The 25253-nt window shown below is 35.9% G+C and overlaps 1 protein-coding gene across 3 annotated transcripts; it reads left to right on the top strand.

The window, feature by feature from the left end:
• The first annotated feature begins 754 nt into the window (after positions 1–754).
• Positions 755–21264, top strand: TGS1 (trimethylguanosine synthase 1). 3 transcript variants are annotated; one of them, XM_039351386.1, is made up of 13 exons: positions 755–1059; positions 3540–3604; positions 4773–4954; positions 5753–6566; positions 7671–7773; positions 9123–9209; positions 9777–9951; positions 11356–11641; positions 12043–12213; positions 12518–12661; positions 13089–13305; positions 15289–15367; positions 20965–21264. In XM_039351386.1, exons 1-13 carry the CDS (start codon positions 947–949, stop codon positions 21079–21081), a joined length of 2553 nt encoding a protein of 850 aa, XP_039207320.1. In that variant the 5' UTR covers positions 755–946; the 3' UTR covers positions 21082–21264. The 3 variants fall into 3 exon arrangements, with proteins under 3 accessions (XP_039207320.1, XP_039207321.1, XP_039207322.1); XM_039351387.1 differs by having other exon boundaries at positions 755–919; XM_039351388.1 differs by lacking the exons at positions 755–1059; positions 3540–3604; positions 4773–4954 and adding an exon at positions 4961–5252.
• The last annotated feature ends 3989 nt before the right edge of the window (positions 21265–25253 follow it).

Here is a 25253-nt window from a genome sequence, read left to right on the forward strand (position 1 = left end):
GCTTTCCATTAACAGTAACTTGAAACAGAGACTTCCCATGGGAAATGGAAAATTCTCAAATCAAAGCCAGAGACACTGGTAAATAGTACATATGAAGGTTTTCCAAGCAAGAGATTGATTATCGTAAAAGACCACCATGATTCCTATACAGGTAGTTCTCGATTTAGATCAGTTCATTTAGTGACCATTCAAAGTTACAATGGCATTGAAAAAAATGATTTATGATCATTTTTCACACGATTATTGCAGCATCCCCATGGCCACATGATCAAAATTCAGCCACTTGGCAAACTGACTCATTTATGACAGTTGCAGTGTCCTGGGGTCATGTGATCACCTTTTGCAACTTTTGACAGCTAATGTCAATGGAGAAGCCATATTCACTTAACTGTGTTACTAACTGAACAATTGCTAGGATTCACTTACTAACTGTGGCAAGAAAGTTGTAAACTTTCCACTTAGCCACTTAACAACAGTGGCTCAGTCGAGGACGATAAAGCAATGTTTCTCCAACTTGGCAAGTTTAAGCTGGGTGGACTTCATCTCCCAGAATTCTCCAGCCCACTAAGTTTGAGTAACACTGTTCCAAAGTATTGATATCTCTCTCTTTCTTCCAGGGGCTGTGGTAGGCCACTCTCTACAGACATCCGCTCAAATGCTACTTTTTCCATTGTTTCTATGCGAAATCGTCTTCTATAGGGCGGTCACCGTCACGATTACACCGAAAGCTGTAATTCACGCTCACAACTCAGCCAAAAAAAAAAAAAAATTGCCTTGCTCGCAACTTGCTTGCAGGCCCCTCCCCTTCCGGACTCCAAGAGGGTAACTGGCGCAGAGATCCGCTTCCGTTGTAAGGTCGATCCCATGCTTGCTTGGTCGGGAAGATCGAAATTATTGCCTCTCTGCAGGAGAACAGCAGGTAGAGCAGCGGCGGCCGCAGATCGCTATGCTGCGCGAGGGCGAAAGGAATCTGATGGTGGCAGAGCTGCTAATGGTGCTGAACAGAGGAGAGGGCAGCAACGGAGACATCTTCTGTTTGTGCACCCGGGCGTTCGTCGAGTGAGTCGGCGCCAGTTGGTCGATTCGTGGCTCTTCTCGATCACCCAGATCTGTGTTTCTCAACTTCCGGATCTTTTAGATATATGAACTTCAACTTCCAGAATTCTCCAGCCAGCTTGCTTGTCCATACATCTTAAAGATGCTGAGGCTGAAAAACACTGGTTTGCATGATTATAGCAGGAGGGGGTGCGGGGGGCGAGACTGGATTTCGGATTTGAGTTGAGCCTCTTAGTCTTTTGCAGGTAAAAGAAAAAATCCTGTGCCAATTCAAAGGCATACGAGATGATCAGGTCACCTCTTGGCGCTTAGGAAGTTAGACATAATATCACCCTCGCGTAGCTCTCAGTGGAAATTAAGCCCGGAGGCGAGCAGTGTACGCTCGCGCGGGGGTTGATTGTTGCCTGACAAGCTTTTTGGAGTGGAGCAAAAGTGAGAGATGGGGCATTTTTCTTCATTTTTTGTAAAGATGCATTTTGTAGGGGAAAGTTGCTGTGCCCCTTTAACCAGGGCTTCTTGATACAACACAGTCTAACCAAGTGTGTTTGTATAATAACATGACCCCAAAGTAAACAAACCACATTACCTATTAATTAAAGAAAGCCACACTGTTTTAATATGTTATATGACTTATGGAAATGTTATTAGAATAAACTATGGAACTACAACTTATGTTAGTGTACTATTATAAGCATAGAATGGTGCTTTGTAAATAGTCTGGAATATGTCTTCTAATCTGCAGATAGGAATTAGCTTTTATTAACAATAGTCTTACCTGCTTCGGCTGCTGCATAGGTTTTTATAACCAAACTGAAAAATACTAGTCTTCCCTTTTAAAACTCTTCATTGCTTCAATTCAAGGCTATCTGAAGGATTACTTATCTCAGCACAAGTCTGCCAGTATTTAGAGATTTCATCCAGATACCCTCACTATACAAAAAGAGATCTTTTTCAGGAGTGGATCTCTGCTTTTGGAATGATCTTTTTATCACCAAATTAGTGGATGCATTGTTAGCATAAATAGAACACTTGATTATGTCTTTCTAGCTATTGAAGGAATCCAAGTGATAAGACATTGCTTATTTTGGAATGTGAGGGAGATCCTTTTTTCTGCTTAACAATAGTATTCATTCTTTTGTAAAATTAGACAGCTGAGAGCTTGTTTTCTATACCTGTTCCCGTTTAAATTAGATTCAGTATGCTCTCTTTTGGCTGGATTGAAATTTTGTTACTGATATAATAATAATAAAGTTGGAAGAGACCTTGGAGGTCATCGAGTCCAACTCCCTGCTCAGGCAGGCAGGAAATCCTACACCATTTCGGATAAATGGCTGTCCAGTCTCTTCTTAAAAACTTCCAGTGTTGGAGCATTCACCGCTTCTGGAAGCAGGTTGTTCCACTGGTTAATTGTTCTAACTGTTGGGAAGTTTCTCCTTAGTTCTAGGTTGCTTCTCTCCTTAATTAGTTTCCATCCATTGCTTCTTGTCCTGCCCTCAGGTGCTTTGGAGAATAGCCTGACTCCTCCTTCTTTGTGGCAGCCCCTGAGATATTGGAACACTGCTATCATGTCACCCCTCGTCCTTCTCTTCGTTAAACTAGACATACCCAATTCCAGCAACCTTTCCTCATATGTTTTAGCCTCCACTCCCCTAATAATCTTTGTTGCTCTTCTCTGTACTCTTTCTAGAGTCTCAGCATCTTTTTTTACATTGTGGTGACCAAATCTGGATGCAGTATTCCAAGTGTGGCCTTACCAAGGCATTGTAAAGTGGTATTAATAGTTCACATGATCTTGATTCTATCCCTCTGTTAATGCAGCCCAGCACTGAGTTGGCTTTTTTGGCAGCTGCAGCACACTGCTGGCTCATATTTAAGTGATTGTCCACTAGGACTCCGAGATCCCTTTCACAGTTACTACTATTGAGCAAGGCACCCCCTATACTATACTGTACATTTGGTTTGTCTTGCCTAAATGTAGAACCTTACTTTTTTCACCATTGAATTTCATTTTGTTAGATAGCGCCCAGTGTTCAAGTCTGTCCAGGTCCTCCTGTATCTTAAGCCTGTCTTCTGGAGTGTTGGCTATTCCTGCTAGCTTGGTGTCATCCGCAAATTTGATGAGTTCGCCATTTATCCCCTCGTCTAAATCATTGATGAAGATGTTGAAGAGCACTGGGCCTAGAACAGAGTCCTGGGGCACCCCACTACACACTTCCCTCCATGTAGATGCAGTTCCATTGAGGACCACATGTTGAGTTCGGCCGGTCAGCCAGCTACGAATCCATCTGGTGGTGATGTTGTCTAACCCACTTTTTTCTATCTTATCGAGTAGTAGGTTGTGATCTACTTTATATGTCAAATTAAGTTTGAAAGCAAATTAAGCACATGAAATACATACTGAAAAAGCCCCTCTTGTTACCCATTTGTGTTGCTTCTTGATGCTTTACTTCCATATCTCATTGATGTTATTGATTTTTTTCCAGAGATCGAAAATTATACAAACTAGGCTTAAAAGGCTTTTACGTTAAAGATGCTGAAGACAGCATAGGTGAGTTTATTATTGAAAGTTTCTTGTTAATTTTGGCTTTTTGCAACTACAGTTATAGACAGTATGAGAATTAATATCTTCGGGTATGTTTAATTGACTAATACATTTAAAGCTTTTATAAAAAGGCATTACCATAGCTGGGCTGCAAATACCTGGCCAACCATTAGATTGCATCAGATAGTTGGGTTTTCTCATTTTACTGTCAGATATTTTCCTATTTTATGAATTCTGTGTGAAATTAAATTAGATTCCATTAAATTTTCATCTGAGCCATAATTCATACAAAAACACCAAAGAATGGGAACACTTCCTAAGAAGAATTCTTCATGAAGGAGAATTATTTAAAATCTGTAAAGGATTTTGTGTTATACCTATATCCTTTTACACTGAATACCAGAGTGCTAGCATGCAAATTCTACAATAACCATTAAGTTGCACCAAGAACTCGCCTACAGCTTACTAATACTAATCTATCTATCTCTCTATCTATTTATCTCTCTATCTATTTATCTATCAAATTTCCTGCCAGCTTCCCCATCAACTTTGCTTGTAAAAAGCTAGAGGGGAAGATTACAAAACCTGATCTTGTGACCACAAGTACCATAAAGTAGAAAATCCAGGTTGGCTACAAAGCAGATGACTGTGGGGCTGCTAGCGTGACTGGAATTTTGAAGACCATCTTCTTAAATACTATTCGTTCAGCGCCACCTTAAATCTGGTCTCTGAACAAGTGTTTCTTAACTGAGAACTATTTTTTTTTAAAAAAAAAAGGGTAGATGGCAGTAAAGTCATGAATTTCTGGGATAGGACTGATTAAGGAAAATCTCAGAAATGTGATAGAATAGGGGTTAAACTGCTGGCTCGTGGGCCGGACGCATCATCCGGAAGCCGCACCCACTCCATTGCCAGCATGTCTCGCGATGTCACGTGACGTCACGAGTTTGACATATCTGTAATAGAGGGTTTAGGATATGATGCAAGTGGAAGAAAAAAACATAAGATACCAGAGAAAATAGAGCAAGAAAGCGAAAAAAAGTCTAGAGGTGCTATGAGTTTGTGAGGGAGAATCCTTAACCTATAAACTGATATTAGACCTGAAACCAAACCAGTTTTCTTCAATCCAAAATTGATGGATGTTGCCTTATACATTTCTATTGTGTATTAACAGGGGAAGAGGAAGTTACTGAAGATAACAAAAAAGAGGAGAAACATATCTTTGAGACAACTGAAAAATTTAACAGTCTTGCTCTGGGAGAGGATGATGTCGAACTAGATTCAGAAACTGAACTCATGAAGAGTATGGGGTTACCTGTACAGTTTGGCACTTTGTTGGCCAATAAAACAGAAGTGGTAAAATTCAATCCTGTTTAAATTATTGAATTAGAAAATAAACTAAGAAATATGCGGTGGAATTACATTGCATATAAAGAGAATAGTGATTTTTTTATGGTTTTTACTTCCATGTTTACTGTTATATTTTTATTTCTTAGATTTTTCATCCAGCCTTTATTACTATAAGTAGTTGAAGGCAATGAACATACATAATACTTTTTCCTCCTTCTATTTTCCCCATAATAATTCTGCAAGGTGGGTTGGGGTGAGAGACAGTGACTGAACCAAGTTGCCCAGCTGGTTTTCATGTCTTAAGGTGAGCCTAGAATTTACAATCTTCTGGCATTTTCTCTGTTTGATGGGAAAAGAAGATTCAGTGCAATTGTGTCTAAAGTGTTTCAAATAACAAAGTATGTTTCTTTATGAGTAATTGAGGCAATAAACTGGAAATGCAGAAGCTCATTTTTGAAGATGCAGGCCATTTCTGCCTCAATTATATTGCTTCAGTGCAGGAAACTTTGAAGAGATTTTTTTTGTGTTTATTGATAAAATTGCCATCCTGTGGCTTCAAAAAGAAAACACTATAGGTTTTTTTTGAAACTGTTGATATTCTAATAATTCTGAAGAAGCATTCAGAGTCTCCACCGGTGTTAGTTTTAATGGCTGATATACCAGCCACTTGTATAATCTCAGTGCATCAGAAGAGTGGCAAAGATTGGAAATTGGAAAAGATTGGTACATGAAATGTTTAGGATATTAGATCTGAACTTGCAATCCAGAATGTTTCTATTTGCTTGCTTTCAAATTACATTTTAGGCTCCTGAGAAGACTGGCAAGATAGTTAACAAAATGATGAAGAAAAAGAAAAGGAAAAAAAAGTCGCTACAAAAGGATATCCATGAAACAATGCAACAGTCTTTGGAAGAGGGTGATGATGACCATTCTCTTTCTGATGATCAAATTTTAATGGAAAAGGAAGATGATTATGATGAATACTGTAAAAATGGAAGCATACCACTGAATGAACTTCATACGAATGAAGAATGGGAGAAATACTGGCATCAGTTTGGAGAAGAACTTCTGTTGAAAAGCTGGGAAAAGAAAGAGGAGGGGGCTAATCTTGAACCTTGGAATAATCCTGAAATGAAGGATAAGTGGGAGCAACACTATAATGAGCTCTACTGGTACTACTGGGAACAGTTTCACTACTGGGCAAGTCAAGGTTGGACTGTTGCTGTTACACATGATCTAGAAATGAATACAAAAAAGCTGAATAGTAAGCAATCAGAAAAATTATTAAACCCAGGCAGCCATGGAGACCATGAAGAAATGCAAGACTCAGCCTTTCATACTTATCCCCCTTCCATAGACATTTGCAAAGAAAATTCTGTTATATATAATAATCCCAGTAATGATTGCATTTTTTCTAAAATCAGTGAAATAAATCTAAATTCAGAAGAAGCAGAACACAGTAAATTGCAAAGTGCAGCTGATACTAAAAATCATAAAGAACTGATTTCAGCAAGCATTGCAAGACATAGTCCTTACAATTGTGGGCAGACTGAGAAATCAGATAAGGGATCAACAGAAGGAAGTGGGTCTTCTAAAAATGGATGCTCAAACCAGCCAGGTTGGTATTCCAGTCTTAATCTGGTATTTTTGTGACTGTTGGAAAAAAATGAGCTATCAAGTTTTTAAACCCCTTGATCCAGGCTTCTTAGTACCATCAAAAATTCATGAATTGCAATCAGCACTGAAATTTATTTCAATGATTCTGTTTCTACCATACTTTTTAAAATATTGTTAATATGAATATTAGCTACTCAGTTCATTGGACTATCGCATATTAGCAAAATAGTTGGATTTTAAAATATAAAAAGTATGTTGATTATGATTTTAAAACTGAGATTTTTTTAGTAATTTTAATAGAGCATTTTTGGTATTTCTTGGCTTGAGGCCTTTAGGATGTCTCCATTTAAAGAGAGGCTTATATGGTGTAGGGTTTCCTGCCTGAGCAGGGGGTTGGACTTGATGACCTCCAAGGTCCCTTCCAACTTTACTACTATTACTGTATAGTTTTTAGAGGTTATATTAGCTACTGAGCAGTTCAGTACACAGCACTAGACAACTAGTTTCATCATTTTTAAAGTTTATTGGACAACCTAGAGCAGTGCTTCTCAATCGCTATAGTAATATAGTTTCAAATTGTGTATGTTATTTTGTATTACGTACCTGTTATTAGGCATTTGTGATTTTCTGAAGAAAAAGAGGGATTATGCTTAGGCATAGGTCAGAGCTAAAAATATTCTTTTTCATGATATAACAGGGCCTACGAAGATTTACACTCTTGGATTTTTTTTATAAACCAGCTCTTGGATGTAATAGGACTGATCAATGTTACTTGGCATATTCAAGTTTTACTTCTATCATGAAAATTAAGATTTTTAATATGTATTATATATTTTTTTCCTTTTTCTGATTTTATTTTTAAAATGTTTTAATTTCTATAATAAAGCAACAAAACTTAGGAATAAGGGTTTTCAGGTACAAAGTATTTGAATATTCCTAAATCAGGAATCATTCTAAATTATAATGCATTCCCGTGACACCTTTGTCTTTCAGAAATTGTAGTAACTAGATTAATATATTAATTTACTTAGAGAAAAGAAAATAATTTCTCAAAGTGTTTAATTTAAATATATTATTCTATTATGTTTTTCTTTTTTTATACTAGCTTCACAGCAGGAACTTTTGAATACCACAAAAGAGGGAAGATCTGAGAGTAATGATGGTGATGAGGAACCCCCTGAGCATAAGCCTGTCAAACTAAAGAGGAGGCAGGTTATCCATCATGTCAACAGATTGTTGTTCTCATGCTATTGAGCTTGGGGGTACGCTTGTGGGGGACGGCTGCAGGCTTAATGCTTCATTGGGCATTGACTGTGCTAATCTCTCTTTTTTTCTATTAACATGTATGTCTACTTTAATCTTACACTACTCTTTTTGTAGGAGCCGTTTAGTATAGTAGTTTAGGCATCAGCTAGAAATCAGGAAACTTGAGTCTAATCCCGTCTTAGGCACAAGCTAGCCAGTAACTTTCTCTCAATGCTAGGAAGAAGACAATGGCAAACCATTTGCAAAAAATCTTGCCAAGAAAACTGAAGGAACTTATCCAGACAGATGTTTTGTTTTTAGTATTATCCTGGTGTTCGGATTATTTTATGGTACACACACACACACATACACACATTTGATTCCTACTTTAAAATGAGAGGAAGCAAAATTTAGCAGGTGTTTCCAAGAACCACTGGCTACCCATCCCTCAGTTTAAGAAATTAATTCACGATATGCTGCAAAATAGAAGGCTATTCTCTTCCATGATATCTATTGTTTCTTTTCTGCTGAAAATATATACTTACTTATGAGTTTTATTTTTTTTTATAACAGAATTGTTTTCAGTTTTGTCTCTGCTACAGTGCACATAATGTGAAAGTAGGAAAAGAATTTTACTGTTCACTTTTGTATTTTTTATACCATATTTCAACTATTTAGAAAGTTTTCATTGATATATTACTGCATAATTAAGGTAAACAAAAACATTTCGACAAGTGTTATCAAATCAAATATCTTTATTGCAGTCTTCGACCAGCCTTTACAATAAATAAAAGAGTACAGTAAACAAGGAAGTAGTTTAATACAGTAATTTTCTTGGCGTAGAAAAAAATAATTAGATATGAAACATATCTAATAAAGGTTTTGTGTACTGGCCACCTCATATGTGAATGTGGGGTTAATATCCCTTAAAAATAATAAAAATAGAATTTATCTGCATGGGCCTGGTATTTGCAAATGGTTGTGCCGATCAAAGCATGTCTTGGGGCATCATATACAGGGCACCCTATGACCGAGAGTTGCTGCCTCCTTGCAGCCACAAGGACAAAGTCTCTGTAAATAATCTTCCCACCAGGGAGCTGATGGGAGAGCATCAAAGTGGGCTTCTGACACATGCGTTTTGGTCACTATTGATTAGATGAAAAAAAAAATGAGTGAAAAGTATACTAATTTCTATATAATATTTTATTTTTTAAAAAAAGATGCCCTGTTTTCGATTCAGAAGACAGCAATGATTTACTTTTAATTATTCATCATGTTTTGAATTGTAATGGATATTGTGATTTCTTTCAAGCCATGAACTAGATGTTGAAGAAATTCCTCAGGCTGATTCAGATGGAATTTGCCATCAGCTGGGGCTAAAGCATGGCACAGGACAAAAGTAATGTATACTAAAGTTTTTTTTTGTTTTTGTTTTTTTACATTGTGTAGATCAGTGCTGCTCAAACTTAGCAAATTTTAAGACAGCACGCTGGCTTAGAAATTCTGGGAATTGAGTTCCATGTGTCTTAATATTGTCAAATTTGTTTTAGACCTTTCCTAAAAACAACAGTGTCTTTTAAGTGAAGATTTCCCCCAGTCCCTCTTAAGACTCCAGAGAATAAAGCAAATGTAAATTGTACTAATGATTCCTGTATGTCTTTCAAATTTGAGTAAACTTGAGAATCAATGTGTGTTTAAAAGAAAATATGCAGAATATATTAAGGTTTTTTAGGACTTTATAACTTGTCAACTACATCTACAAGCTTGTGGTATAGGCTTCATCCTTTCCTTATTGTATACTAACTATAACTTCTGTATCCCAAGATAGACTGCATATAAATTATACTTAACCCCTTCTTAAAGAGTAAAAAGTACAATTTTTCTTATATTTCTCCAACATACACACACAGACACACAAATGTAAGCCATCTTTCTAAATAGTAAATTTTTAACCTCTTTTCTTCAGATACAAAGATATTCCTACCTTCAGTGAAAGAAAAGTGATTCGTCTTAATAAAAATATTAAATTTAAATCTGAGTTCTTGGATATGCGCAGAACAATCAAGACTAAAAACAAGCATACGTATTTTACAGATGAACCTGAAACATTTATGTTGAAGAAGAGTAAGACTTTAAATAAGGTATATATTGCTTGCATATGGAATATAGTATAGTACAGGGATCCCCAATGTCCGGTCCGTGGACCACTACCGGGCTGCGGCGTGCCAGCAACCAGCTGCACACAAACAAGCAAAGCCCCATCTATGAGATGCAGGCAGCAGACAAAACCATGAACCCTCTGGTCTGTGGAAAAACCTCTCTCCAGGGAACCGGTCCCTGGTGCCCAAAAGGTTGGGGACCTCTGGTATAGTACACAAAGTATTCTGCTGTTTCTTTATTACAGTGGACTACATTTTCTAATGTTAATTGTGTTACACTGTTTGATATTATCTATCATAGTATAGTATATACTATACTATGATATATCTATCATAGTATAATACTATATTAAATAATTAAATGATATACAAAATGGTATACACTTTATGGCATATGTTAACAGAAAAAATAGCTGAAGTAAAGTTGTTAAGAAACTGAAGAGGAAATATATGGGGTCTCTTTAAATGATTACAAGGCTTTGTTCTCAGACACTTAACTAGTAATAGTAATAGTAGTAAAGTTGGAAGGGACCTTAGAGGTCATCTAGTCCAACCCCCTGCTCAGGCAGGAAACCCTACACCATTTCGGACAAATGGCTGTCCAGTCTCTTCTTAAAAACTTCCAGTGTTGGAGCATTTACTGCTTCTGGAGGCAGCTGTTCCACTGATTAATTGTTCTCACTGTCAGGAAGTTTCTCCTTAGTTCTAGGTTGCTTCTCTCCTTGATTAGTTTCCACTCGTTGTTTCTTGTCCTGCCTTCAGGTGCTTTGGAAAATAGCTTAATTCCCTCTTCTTTAAGGCAGCCCCTGAGATATCGGAATACTGCTATCATGTCCCCCCTTGTCCTTTTGTTCTGGCATTCTGCACTAGAGGCATTAAGAGAAAAGGTGAAAAGTAACATGTATTTATCAAAAGAATATATTTTAAAAATAGATGTCAATGTTTGGAACACAAGCACAATGGTGAGGTCCTGGGGAGATTTTTCTAAGGAAGAACACGAAGCATAGATAACATTTCCTGTTTCTGATAATAGACTTAAGTATACAGTGGAGTGGAGAGTTTCAGTCTTTTCATAAGTATCCAAAATCTCTGGGGAGGGGGGAAATCCTTGCAGCATCTGATAGACAATAACCATATATATCACTCATAAGATTCTAATCTGATTGTGCCATTATGTATGGAATGAACCATTATAAAAACAAAAGATTTGTTTCTGCCCACTTTTTCACTGCCTATTTTGTAAGAAAGATTAACAGATCCGAATGTGAGCAGAAGACTCATGCACCTATTACCAAAATTCTTCAAGGTAGATTTTGTGGCACAGTGTCTGCTAAAGATAGAACCTTTTTGTTTAAATTTGACTTTTATAACATGTAGTGTTTTTAGGTACAGAAATTCTTGAAAAAAGCTAATGAAGATGTGAAAATTGGATCTGAAAGTAGAGTCTATCATACTTTTACCAGCAGTGATTCAGATGAACAGGAAAATACTTCTCACTCAGAGAAGAATTTGAGTCTTCAAAATTGTGACTTGCAATATCCTAGTCCAGATACCCACAAAATTGAAAGTATTGAAAAAAGCAAGGAAAAGCTGATAGAAGGAGAAGAAGCTCCATTAGGAAGAAAACTCATTCCCCTGAATATTCCAGACTACCTACAAATGGAAACAGAAAGTACGTGAAATTAAAAATAATGTTGTGTTTATAGTTGTATAGTGAATAGACAGGAATGTTAAAAGAAAAAAATATAATTGATTAATAACAAATGGTAGTTTTGTATTTAGATTTTTCTGGCTGAGATTTTATGTTCTTTTCCATTTCTAAAGTGTCATACTTCTTCTTGTATTCTATACAGCCATTAAATAAATGTCCAATGAATTTATGCTTTCTTACTATAGATGCTAATAGTTTAGCACATCAACATAATAGCTTAGCACATCACATCAGAAACTGTTTGATTTCTGGAATATTGTGTCTTAAAAGATGAAGTGAAATTAAATGAAGCTTCCTTGGTGTTTTTAAAGATTTTTTTTAATGTTTGGGGTTTTTTAAAAAAAATGATTTGTTTGACATAGGTGAAGCAAATGCTATGAAAAAGAAGAGAAATAAAAAGATGAAGAAGTGGAAAAACAGAAACCTGAAGTGCCTTCCTCAAGAAATAGCCGATGATCCTGAGCTGTCTAAATACTGGGCACAACGATATAGATTGTTCTCTCGTTTTGATGAAGGGATTCAATTAGACAGAGGTAAGCTTCTAATGATATTGCGTTCTGTGACCTAAAAATTATTTTCAGAGAATAACCAAGTTCTCTGATGAATCGTTCACATACATAATTGCTTCTTGATACTGCCTCCTGGGAATTAGGAGGTTGAGGAAGGGATGCCTTTGTGTGATTCCCCACGGCAATTCTATACTTGTGTTCTTAATGTATACAAGTATGTGTGGCTATTCAATAAAGTGCATTGCACTGACGTACTTGATTATTTGTTTTTGGGATTCTTTTCTTTTAAGGCTATATCATAAATACATTAACTGCTCTTTTTTATCAGAGGGATGGTTTTCCGTAACACCTGAGAAGATTGCTGAACATATTGCAGACCGTGTAAGGTTGTCCTTTGACTCTGACATAATAGTAGATGCTTTTTGCGGTGTTGGGGGAAATGCTATTCAGTTTGCCTTGGCAGCAAAAAGAGGTAAATTCTTTTATTAGCTTTGAACTTTACTAGATATTTCATAGCAGCAATAATGGATTGCTAGTTCAGACTAAATATTGTTCCCAATTACTGTTTCTCAATCTTGGAAACTTTAAGGTACCTGGACTTCAACTCCCAGAGTTTCCCTGCCAGCATTCAGTTGGGGAATTGTGGGAGTTGAAGTCCAGATGTTGCCCTGTTTCAATTGTAAAAAAAAACCAAACCAGATCATCTTTCAAAGTTTAGGTTTCTTAATCTATTCTGGCTAAATAATACAGATACAGGCAATAACCCTAGGCAATATACAGTTTATATTTTAGCTACAGCTAGGCAAGTTACTATTTTTCTAGAAACTATATGAAATCTTACTCTTTCATGTGTTTTCTTTTTAACCTGGCTGATATTTAAAATTGTTCGATCTTTTCAGTAATTGCAGTTGACATTGACCCTGTGAAGATCCAACTAGCTCACAATAATGCCATGGTTTATGGAGTGGCAGACCAGATAGAATTCATATGTGGTGATTTCATGAAGCTGGCATCCAGTCTGAAAGCAGATGTTGTGTTTTTGAGTCCTCCCTGGGGTGGACCTGAATATGCTGCAGCAGAAATCTTTGATATTCAAACCATGATCTCTCCTGATGGATATCCTTTTAAAAAAATAATTTTGTCGTAGTCCTCATTCTGCAAAGGTAACACTGATGTTATTTTCCTGTGAGTGACAAAGCTTTGTATTTTTACATTAGGGGGTTCTTTGCTCCATCTTGTTTCTAATCAACAAGATTAAAACAAAAATCTTAATCTTAAAACAAAGATTAAAACAAAACTGAAGCATGTTAATCTGCTACTTAATGGAATTCAGAATATTAGATAGTGATCTTTGTAGCTTAAACGAGAATTTGTATAATTGGCAAAGCAGATAATAAAGTTGCAGATTGATATCTGTGTACCAGTGGGAAGAGATTTCTAACTACAAGAGAAGTGAACAATAAGGTGGTAAATAAAAGGTCATGAACTAATAAAGGAAAATAATTGTACCTCAGCATTGAAATGAGGGATCCTTGGTGCTCTCTGATGATGTTACCTAGTTTGGATAATGAAATGTCTGCAAGAAAACAACCAAGCTCAGAGACCACCAAAAACCCCTCAAAAAGCCATATAGTTTCTTTTTGTTTGCTTACTATTATAATAGATATCAAAGGAAGTGTCAGAATAAGATTTTCAGTGTGGAGTTTATTTTTTTAATTATTTTAATTATTTCTCGTGGAAGTTTTACATTCATTATATGAACTACAGTATTTGAAGCTGCCTGATTTTGTACGAAGTTTTGAAGTTTTAAGTCATCTGAAAGATTTGCATGTTTGCTTTTAAAATTATCAGATATGACAGTTTTTGTTTTTACAAAGTTGCACATTTAGTTGTATATTAAGTTCTATCTGTAAAATAAAATAAAGATTAATAGCATTAAATGAGTTCATAAAGCTGAAAGATTTCAGATGCTATATAAATCTTACAATGAACCATTGTTATTAGTAGCGTAGTAATAATGTTCAGAGCAGGGGGTTAAACTAGATGATCTCCAAGGTCCCTTCCAACTTTATTATTATTATTATAACATGCTTCAGTTTTGTTTTAAATAAGTTCTTTAATACAGTGCCATCTAACTAGTGTTCTAGTTAGAATAATGGAAACTATAGTTTATACATCTGGAAATTAGAGATGACTGACAGCATGAATTTGTACATATGTCTCAGAGACTGATCTAACCAAAGTGACTACTCAGTCCTGAGGGATAAGCTTCCAGTTCCCCCCATCCATCATTATTCTGCATGCCAGCACAGCCAATTATTACATTTCAAATGTATTGCTGGGAGTAGGGAAAGACAGGGGGATCTGCTTTATGCTCTAAGGCAGAGGTCCCCACCCTTTTGGGCACCAGGATCCGGTTCCGTGGAGAGAGGTTTTTCCACAGACTGGAGGGTACGTGGTTTTGTGTGCTGCCTGCATCCCACGGATGGGCTTTGTTTGTGCGGACCAGTTGCTGGCATGCCGTGGCCTGATACTGGTCCATGGTCTGTAGGTTGGGGACTCCTATCCTAAGTCATGTCAGTAGAGTGGTTATGCAGCAAAATAAATGGAAATCAGGCTATGATAGAAAGGATTAAATCATTTCAGAATGCAATGTACAATGTCAGAGTGAAAATGAGGTGGAAAGAATGGAAGTAAAAAAAATCTATAATAAAGAATTTACACAAATTATTGTTGTTGAGCTAAATTAATCATTCCAAGCTGATAATACCTCCAATATGGGTTGATCCGTAAGTCCCCATCAGTTAAAAAGGAAGCAGGTTCAAAAGCTGGTTTCCCCATTCTGGCTCAATTTTCTATTTCTGTTTTTATTTATTGAAAATATAAAAAATGAAATAAATCCTCCCTAGGGTTATTCAGTAAAAATAATTCTTATTTAGACTATGATTAGATAAAAATATTTGGTATTTATTATATGAATATATATATATATATATATATATATATATATATATATATATATATATATATATTATATGAAAATTGTCCTGCTAAAAGAACTATTGCAGTATAAAATATTTTTTCTTAACACAATTTTACATTTGAAATTTTTAACCTGTCACAAAAGATTACCAACAACATTGTTTATTTTCTTCCACGTAACGCTGACATAGATCAGGTGAGTTATAAATTATAGATAAAACTAATAGTTTGAGTTGGTAATTAAAGTGTAAATTAGGGTTTCTGGTCTGTATGTAAATTTGATATGCTTGTGTTTTTCTTTCATTGTTTTTTTAACACACTTTACAGAGGTTAGGATGTATGCTATTCAGAATCATTTGCAATTGGATTAATCTATAAGCCCATTCAAATAAATAAAATATTTTTTCATCTTTCTTGGTAATAGCATTACACTAAATAGAATCGAAGTAGAATTATTTTGAATCTCTTTGACTGTCTCTCCTTTCTCGAGACTGGGATGTTGCTTATTTTATCCTAAAGGTTCTAATGACTCTTGCGTTTCTCTTACTAAACTATCTTTGCATTCCTTACACTCACTAATCTTACACTTTAAAAAAAAGACTGGGAAGAATAGTCAAAACTGAATGGGTATGGATAGAGCTTTCCAAGTACTGTTTTTTAAGGCCTGTTCTGGATCTGCCATCAATATTCTCTGTTTGTGACATATGTAGCATTGACTTTCTAGTTTTGTTACTGTTTAATCACAGACATATAAATATTCTGATGGGGGATGTCAAATACAAAAGAATTATTATCCAGAATTAAAACATAGTTTAGTATATATACTTCTACTGTTATTTATTGATGCTATCAAAACTTGGTTTCATTACATTTCCTCTGGAGGGAGCAGCAATTCCAAAAATACGTAATGTGAAGATTTGTTGTATTTTAAAACTGAGAAAAAAGATGGACTGTTCAGAGCATGTTGGACATATTTGGAGCAAAACTAGTTGGGGTTTAGATAAATGCTAAAACCATGACAGCATTTACAGGCACTATAATACACGTTAAACATAAATTAATTTGTTTTAAAAGCTTAGAAATATGGTTTAGGAGATAAGGGGTGAGAAGTTCTGTCCTATCCTGAGCCACCAAAACTCACTAGATAATTTTGGCCTAGTCATATTCTTGGTTTGTTGTTGTGCAGGAAAGTAGAAGAAGGCACCATGTACTGTATACTGCCTGGAGTTTCTGAAATTGTTGGGATAGCTGATAATGAAGCATAATAGCATTCTATGCTATAAAATTGTTATTTAAATGCCAATTTATTCACTTCAACACAGCCTATCAAATGAAAGTAGTATCTAGCTCATTGCAATCCCAATATACATAGATAGTAATGGACTCTAAATTCTTTAGAATCTTGAGATTTTCCAAGTTTATATAAAGTTTTGTGAAACCTGTTGAGGTAATAACTTTGGTAATTACCAACTTTTTAGAGAAGATCAGTATTTTATTAAGACTGACAGCCGAAAACTCTGGAAAGACAATCAGAAATTACTAACATGTTAGTACATGGGTTAAATTGGATGTGTCCCATTACTTAACGGCATTATTGCCCCGACGCAAGCAGTAATTACAGCCAGTTCTCTTTTTGCAGAAGTGCAGATGATTGTGAAAATGTTTTATGGGAAGCCTCCATTTAAAAAGTTTTACAAGGTTCAAGACCTTGAAGTCAGCAATTGTGGTCTTAGATCACTTTCATAAGTGTTAACACTTTCAATTTTATTCATTTATTAAATTTATATAGTGCTATTATCATATAATTCTTAATGGTAGACAAACATAAAATATCCACAGTACAAAAAAAATAATCAGAAATAAAAACAACCAATGTAAAATTAAAAACAGAAACACGGAAAAAGAAAATTCACCAGATGGTATCACCTTGATTAAATTAAAAAGGAAGCCTTACAGAAGACCATCACTGTCAGGGCAAGTTGAATGTCCATGGAAAAGATGTTCCACACAGTGGGGACTATATATTGGAGAAATAGCTAATCCTGGCCTAGTGCCCCCTCCTCCATCAACTTCTCAGGTGATATGTCTGAGACAGGTGGATTGTCGTTGGAGAGGCAGACCTGAAGCCATATAATGCTTTATAGGTCAAAATAAGCATTTAAAATTGCATGTGGAAACCAGGAAACCCTGGTTATCTTTGCAGGGCCTGCAGCAAAACCATAATATGCTACCGGCAAAAAGTGTCAGTTACCAGGAATGTTGTTGCATTTTGTGCTAATTACCTTTAAAGGCAGCCTAACCCAAAAATGCATTGTAGTAGTCCAATTGCATAGTAACAGGAACATGTTACTGTTGTGAATTATTTTCCAAGCAGAATGCCGCTTTCATGCCCTGGGCCTCTGGTTGAGGGGCTAGATCCCTGTTGACTGCAATTTGCATAGCCACCTGATGGGTGATATTATACAATAACATCCTGAAAATCCTAAAGCAGGAGAGCTCTAACCATATAGCACATGCAGTTATTTTACATAAACATATGGAACACTCCCTACTAGTTGTCTATTCTTTGACTATGGATCACTAATTAATATGTAAATGGAGACAATTAATAACTACAAGTTGAACTGAACTCTATTATGAGTTAAAAAAAGAACAGAACTACGTATTTTCTACAATTCTCATAAGCTAAAAATAAAAATCATATCATTTAAATATAATCAAATTGCCTAAGGCAGGCATAGATAACCTTATGGTCTTGAATGCTTCTTTGCTGCCCCAACTCCTTTTTGGTGGGTCCCAGAATCCCCACTGACCACACTTGTGGAAAATCAACAAGAAGTTTCCAACTATATTAGAAAGACAACACTGTACTTTAAAATAGGCTTAATGTACTAAAACCAAAACATATATACTTATATGTGCTCTGTTTCTCTATATGTTTATACAGTACTCTGTCTGCATAGGGATTTTGAGACTTAAAAGCTATTAAATAGAATGATTAAAATTTTATTGACTGAACATGCAAGAACAATTGAATGCATTTATCTTTTGCACTAAAAATTAAGTAATACTGTACACAATTTCCCTACAAAGAATTGTGTAATACAGAAGTTCCCCTTATAGTATAAAATGTCAAGATTCAGTGACCTGTGAATTATATAGTTACAGCCATTCTCGATTCCTATAATTTTCCTAGTGGTATTGTGTGGCCTATATCTTATTGATACCAGGAGAGTAACTATTGAATGGCCAGGTAGTGGTCTGTATTCTATAATTAGGTGGTGGATTCTGTGGCACAATTGATATTTTACTTTATGCTGTACCTATGATTAATGGGCATTCATAATGGCCCAATAGCTAAAATGGGTAGAAAGGTCCTTCAATGTCTGCAGTTTTCATGGTTTAACCAGTTCAATTAAGGAAGTTTTTCTGAATTTTATTTAAGGTAATGATGTAGAGGTCACTAAACTTTTATTAAAAGCATACAAAAATAGAATAATTTCAGGAGCTCAACATAATGTAATATATTTTATGGTCATTTGTGCCTTCAGTAAGAATTCTGGAATGGATCGACCATTACAGAGAAGGACTATATGAATGCTAAGAGTCAACACAGATTTGATGGCACATGAGAATAATGAAAATATACATTCCCAGAACTTGACAGTCTAACAGATAGTTTCTGATACTGTTTTAACTTTGAATCTGGAATTTTTCTTGGGGGATTTTTTTTTGTTATTTGTTTTTGTTTTGTTTAAATTAGATGGCTGGCTACTTTTACTATAGCATCCCAGGATAATTGTGTGAAAGGAATCAAAGTTTTTTTTTAAAAAAAAATCATCTGTTCCTCACTCTTTATAGTTTTATAACTAAATATAAATTAATATTTAATTTTTATTTAATTTTTAATAATCGTTTAAACAAAGACAAAGTTCAATGCATTTAAACTTGTGTTTAAATCTTGGAACAAGAGAGAAGAAAAATGAAAATTGTCATATAGTTAGGAATTCATATTAAATGTAAATTGCAAAACATCAGATTTATTTGGTCTTTGAGACATGAGACTATAAACAAAATTTGAAAGAAACTCTTCTAACTAATGTTAAAAGATGTGAGGAATAATACAGTGAACATGGAAATATATTGTACACTTGGCTAGTTTTTGTACTAAATAGAAATATTAATAGCAATTTTATTAACATCAGTAGATTGTCATGGATAGTCTTAACTTTCGAACAGTTCAGCAAAATTCCAGTTGTGTTGACTGATTTGTCCCCCTTTCTCTCCCTGAGATCCTTTGATAAATCTATTCATTGTTCATTGAACCCTTTTAAAGCATTCTAATTATTCAGCTATTATAATATCTTGTATCAGTTAATACCCTAAATAATTACATAATGTATACAGAAAATGTTTCCGTGCACAATGTGTAATTAATTTATGATATTCTTACATCATTCCTGTATTTCCTGATTAGATAGTTTCTGAACTAATATTTTAGCAATTCTTTGGGGCTGGAATTTTAAAGTTTTAATACTTTGGGTTTTACATCTTTTCCAAGTCTTTCTTTCTTATCTCTTGCCTGTCTCAAAATTCTTTTGTTATTTTTAAATAGCCTTCATGGTTTTTGTATTTCCTGCTTCAACGTATTACTTCTTGTTTTTTGGCTTCCTACTCTGGGACTGACTGGATGCTGAAAAGGCAAATGCTTTTTTTTTTTCCTTTACAGAAAGACAGGGGTTGGGGAAAAATCTCTTTTGACTACATTCTTGCGTAAGGATCTTATGTGGCAAAGATGGGGGTTGATTCTATGGCTGGCTGTGGGCATGCCAGATGACATCAGAACAAACATGAAATGCTGAACACATGAGCACCTGGCTTATCCATTTCTCAGTGATAACTTTTGCAACCATTCACAAGTTGAGATTAGATACTCTAGAACAGTGGTGGTGAACCTATGGCACGCGTGCCAGAGGCGGCACTCAGAGCCCTCTCTGTGGGCACGCGTGCCATGCCCCAGAGATGGCGAGGGATTTGCCCCTGTCGCCCTGGCCCCACACACTCAGTCTGCCATGACCACCGCGGCCACACCCACCCGACACCCGGTGATAAATAAGTGGGTTTTGGGTTGCAGTTTGGGGACTGGGTCTCTAAAAGATTCGCCATCACTGTTCTAGAAGAAAAGTCTATATACTGTATGTAGGCCTTTTGTCTGCAAAATACTTGAGTATTGATAGGAACAAAAATTAACCAGAATACTTTATAGGCTGGACTTTTGATGTGATGTAGCAGAGCTGCTTTTATATTTTTACAGTAGGTCTGAAAACCTGAAATAAGGATTAGGAATAAACAGAACAAAAAGTAGAAAGATCTTTGGCTTTTACCACATTTGATTATTTTTTTTATCTTCTTGCTCACCCAGTCAGCATGTTTGGGGAGGGGAAAAATATTTGGTAGTAGTAAAGGAGAATATTTGTAGATCACAGTTGAAATGAGGAAAAATATTTTTCACCAATGACCAATTATTTCTTGAATAGGATTTTGAAATTGGCAATTATCTATCGGTTTATTATAAGTTTGGAATAAATTAATGCTAAAAGAGATCCTGGAGAAAGGCATTATGGAAAGAAACAATTTCTAACCCTAATTCTAAAATTAAATTGCTGGAGGAGTATCTGATGGGTAAATGTTCCACTTGGTAAATAATAAAACATTACTGCAAGTTATACTACTCATCATAAATGCAATTATATCTCAAATGTCTAATTTTTGATACCATTTTTCTTTTTACAGGTAGCTTCCTTAGCTGGACCAGGAGGAAAAGTTGAAATAGAACAAAATTTTCTGAATAATAGATTGAAGACCATAACTGCTTATTTTGGAGATTTAATCAGACGAAATGTATCCTGACTTATTTATGAGTAAGCTTATTGGGATAAAAGAGATAATCAAATTTTAAGTATCATTCCTTTTATTTACTTTTATTGTCAATTTTTATTGTAAAATGTTCAATGTTCTATTGAACTTGAGAAAACAATGGTTTAAAATGTTTGTCACAAACACCAATAAAATATTTTATAAAAAGACTTAAAATATATTTTGATATTAAAAGGATGAGAATTGACTGAAGCAAGACTCCACATAAAATCTTACATTACTTAGGTTAATCTATTTGTTTTTATTCTAATACATTTGGCTATGAAAAGGTTAAAAAGAGAGGAACCTGCTTTTTCAGGCACAGTGGAAGGAAGTTATTTAAGGAACTATTTCATTTAATACTCCTTTGAAATACTTCATTGATTGCTTTTCATCGTTGTTGGCTGAGATTATGGAATAATTTTATCTATATTGTGAATAAAAGTTGACTGGGATAAAATAATTTAATTATATACATTTCACCAACACAGAAAGATTAATGAAACATTCATTTATAATGCATTTATAATTCAGTTAGCAATTGTAATAGGGACCAGAATTCTATTGCTAAGTGATGTGGTTGTAAAGCAAAAAAATGCATAACTGCACAATCTGGTTGTGGTCATTAAGTGAATCATACAATATCATATGACCATGACTTGTGATTTCCTCTGTCTTTCTCTTTGACTTTTATCAAATGCCAGCAGCGATGGTCGCAAATGGCAATCACAAGATGCTGTGACCAGCATAATTCTGTGCTGGTTGCTAAACTCTCAAGTTACTGTTACATGTACACTGCAACAGCTGTAACTTCTGCGAACAGTTTCCTCCTCATTCAGCACTATCATAACTTCATATGGTTGCTAAACAAGTGATTACTGTACAAGGACTGCCTGTCATTTTAACAGTAAACTATGAGTGCTAACAGCATTGTGGATAACAAAGAGTAAAAGAAATCCGTTCTTTCAGGATGGTCACAAAGTTTAGAAAAGTACATATCTTTTCCGAGCAAATATTAAAGGAGAAACAATTAAGCAATAAGTACTGAGCATCTATGGTAGTTATGGAATATAGAGTTGAAAAAGAGAAATGGCATAGAAAAGAAGAAATCACTTTGCTTAAGGAGAATTCTTAGCTAGAACAGGAATGTTCCTAGAGCAGTGGTTCTCAACCTTTTTAATGCCGCGACCCCAACCGGTCGTAAGTCGAGGACTACCCAACCGGTCGTAAGTCGAGGACTTTCCCTGCCCAGGAGCGCCGCACATGCATGGTGCCGCCCCCTGCACCTCCTGAGGCATAGCTGGCAAGCGGCAGAGATGGCACAGGCCGACCACTGGCTGGGCCACCAGCTGGCCCAGCCCAAGGGAGGTAAGGCACCCGCCGGGCCCCACGCACCCCAGCAACCCTCCCTGCGCGCACTGGCCTCCCACCCCTGGCCCTCTTTTACTTACATTTTTAGTAGTTGCTCAGCAGGGAGGGGTGGAAACTTCCAGACAGCTCGCTTTCGCTGCAGACAACTTACAGCACCGTTTGCAGAATGGGACTTTCGGCGGGCTCAGCAGGGCAGAGACAGCCTGGACAATTCCTATTAGCTTTTGAAAGCCAATAGATTAGACTCTATTCAAGAGAGTCTATTCTATTGGCTTTCAAAAGCCAATAGAATAAAAGGGAGTAGCACAGCTAAGGAAAGGGGGAAAAAATGGCAGACTGCGTTGTTTGGCGACCCCCATGAAATGGTGTTCGACCCCAAATGGAGTCCCGACCCACAGGTTGAGAACCACAGTCCTAGAGGAAAGGATATTCAACATTTGAAACAGTTCTTAACTATATGAAGTTGATTCAATTACAATCATGTATACAGTTTTGTGGCTGTTATTTGCTTTAATATAGGTCAAATGAACAAAACTGCATCCAGGGCTTATTAATAGCATTAATATTAGGAAAGGATAAACAATTATGTGACATATCATTATGGACTCAGGTAAGAACAAAGCAGTGTTATGATGGCTAATCATCTGCCCTTCTCATTGTAGAGATACTGTAGTGATAGCCTGATAATAGTTGTCATTCTAAATTAATGAGTATTCAATTCCTTAGAGTTATTGAATCCTGGATATAGTTTACAACTGAACGTGCTGTGGTTTTTTTTTCTATTACTCCTTTGAATTAACCTCTGCCTTGATGTATTTGGGTTTCATTGAATTCTTGCCTTATTATTACCAGCAGTAAAATTGTGTGTTTATATTAAGCTATTAGTGTAAAGCGAAGATGAGAATCATATGAACTTCCTGCTACACCAAATTGTAATTTTAATGAACAAAATGATTAAATGTATGGGAAATAATATTTGTATGTATATATGATTGTAAAAATCATGGAAGTTTTGTTTTAATCCTTGTTCTGTCCATTTTTAGAATGGGTCATTAGCCTATCACAAGAGACATTTCCCCATTCCCCAGCTTGAAGATAGTGAATATTTTATTTTCACAGGTATTGTATACTGTTTTTAGGATTTTTTTTCAATGAAGATCAGGTAAAATTTGTTTTAAAAATCATGTATTTAAAACGCACATGCTTGGTTATATGTGCATATATTTTTATCAAGAAAAAAGGAGGGGCTGAATTATCTGATAGGGTCTGGTTATTAAACAATTTGGTGAGTCATATATCTAACTATACGTGCTAAATACCCCAGGATATCCTAGTGTTGTATCTGTTCTCTAGTTTATTCTTAGCTTTGCTCTCATATCTGATAAACATGAATATAATCAGGGGTAGGCAATTAATTTTCCCAAGGGACATGTTGTGGAGGGCCGGCCACTGCCTGCCACCAACACTACACCAATGCCCCTCCCTGCTGCCACAAACCAGACTGGGATTGCCCACAGACTGGATGTGGCCTGAAGACCGTAAAATGCCCAGGTTTGATATAAATGGAGAACAAAAAGAAAAGCTGTTCAGCTTAAGACTCCTACTATATATATTTTTTTAAAAATGATGGGTTTTTTAGGTAGAAATTACAAATTATCTATAGTAGTAAGAATTTAATTTACAAAAGCTCAGGATTTGTGGTAGAAGAAATAAGTAAACCAAAATACTGATGATTTAAATGTTTTGATAAATCATTCATCACCATCACTATCATTTTAACCATTGTTTATCTATTGCAGGATAAAGGTTTCTTCCGCATTTTTCCAACCAATACAGTCCCTGAGCTTTCTTTTGCCAATTGGGCCCGCAATACTTGCTGATGTCGTCAATCCATCTTGTTTTAGGTCTCTTTTTATCAAATGGGATCCATTCTCTGACTGCCTAGGTCCACCTGCCATCAGTTCTTCTTGCTATGTGACCATTCTATTTTCATTTCAATTCTTTTACTCTCTTGGTGATATCGTATATTTTTGTTTGTTCTTTAATCCATGTGCAGGTCTTTCTATCTTGTCTTGTAATGCCGAGCATGCATCTTTCCATAGTTTTTGCATCACTCTTAGCTTTTGTATCAATTGTGAGGTTAATGCAGTGGTGGGATTCAAATATGTGAACAACCAGTTCTCTGTGTGGATCCTGCTTCCGGAAGTCCATTCTGGACCTGAGCAACAAAAAATTAGCTACCAGTTCTGCGGAACTGGTGCGAACTGGCTGAATCCCATCACTGGGTTAGTGTCTTATGTTTCACTATTATATGTTAGAGCAGGTAGCACACACTGATGGAAAACACACTGAAAACATTTCAGGCAAAGAGGGAGGTTGTTCTTGAAAATTATGCTTAGCTTGCCGAATGCCTGCCAACCACATTTAACACGCCATTCAATTTCCTTCATTGTATCACCTTCCATTGAGACCCATTGGCCAAGATATATGTAGTAGTCTACTATGTCTAGTTCTTCTCCAAATATATTTTTTTTTCTTTCTTTGTTGAATTTATTAAAAATAACCTGGCTCTTTTTCAGGTTTATTTTTAAGTCAAATGGTTCTTCTGCTTTATGCAGCTCTTGTATTGTCTTTATAGCTCTTCTGAGTCTTGTGAGAAGAGAGCAACATCATCTGCAAATCTTAAGTGTTTCTCCCTGCTGCCCAGCTGTCATGTCCTTGGCTGCACTGCTCCGTTTGGGCCGCGCCCGGGGGCAACTCCAGAGAGGCTGCTGGTGAGGACCGTGGGGGGAGGC

This window comes from Crotalus tigris, unplaced genomic scaffold, assembly GCF_016545835.1.
Source record: "Crotalus tigris isolate CLP2741 ecotype Arizona unplaced genomic scaffold, ASM1654583v1 scf7180000018371.15429387391:27106975, whole genome shotgun sequence".
Taxonomy (NCBI): domain Eukaryota; kingdom Metazoa; phylum Chordata; class Lepidosauria; order Squamata; family Viperidae; genus Crotalus; species Crotalus tigris.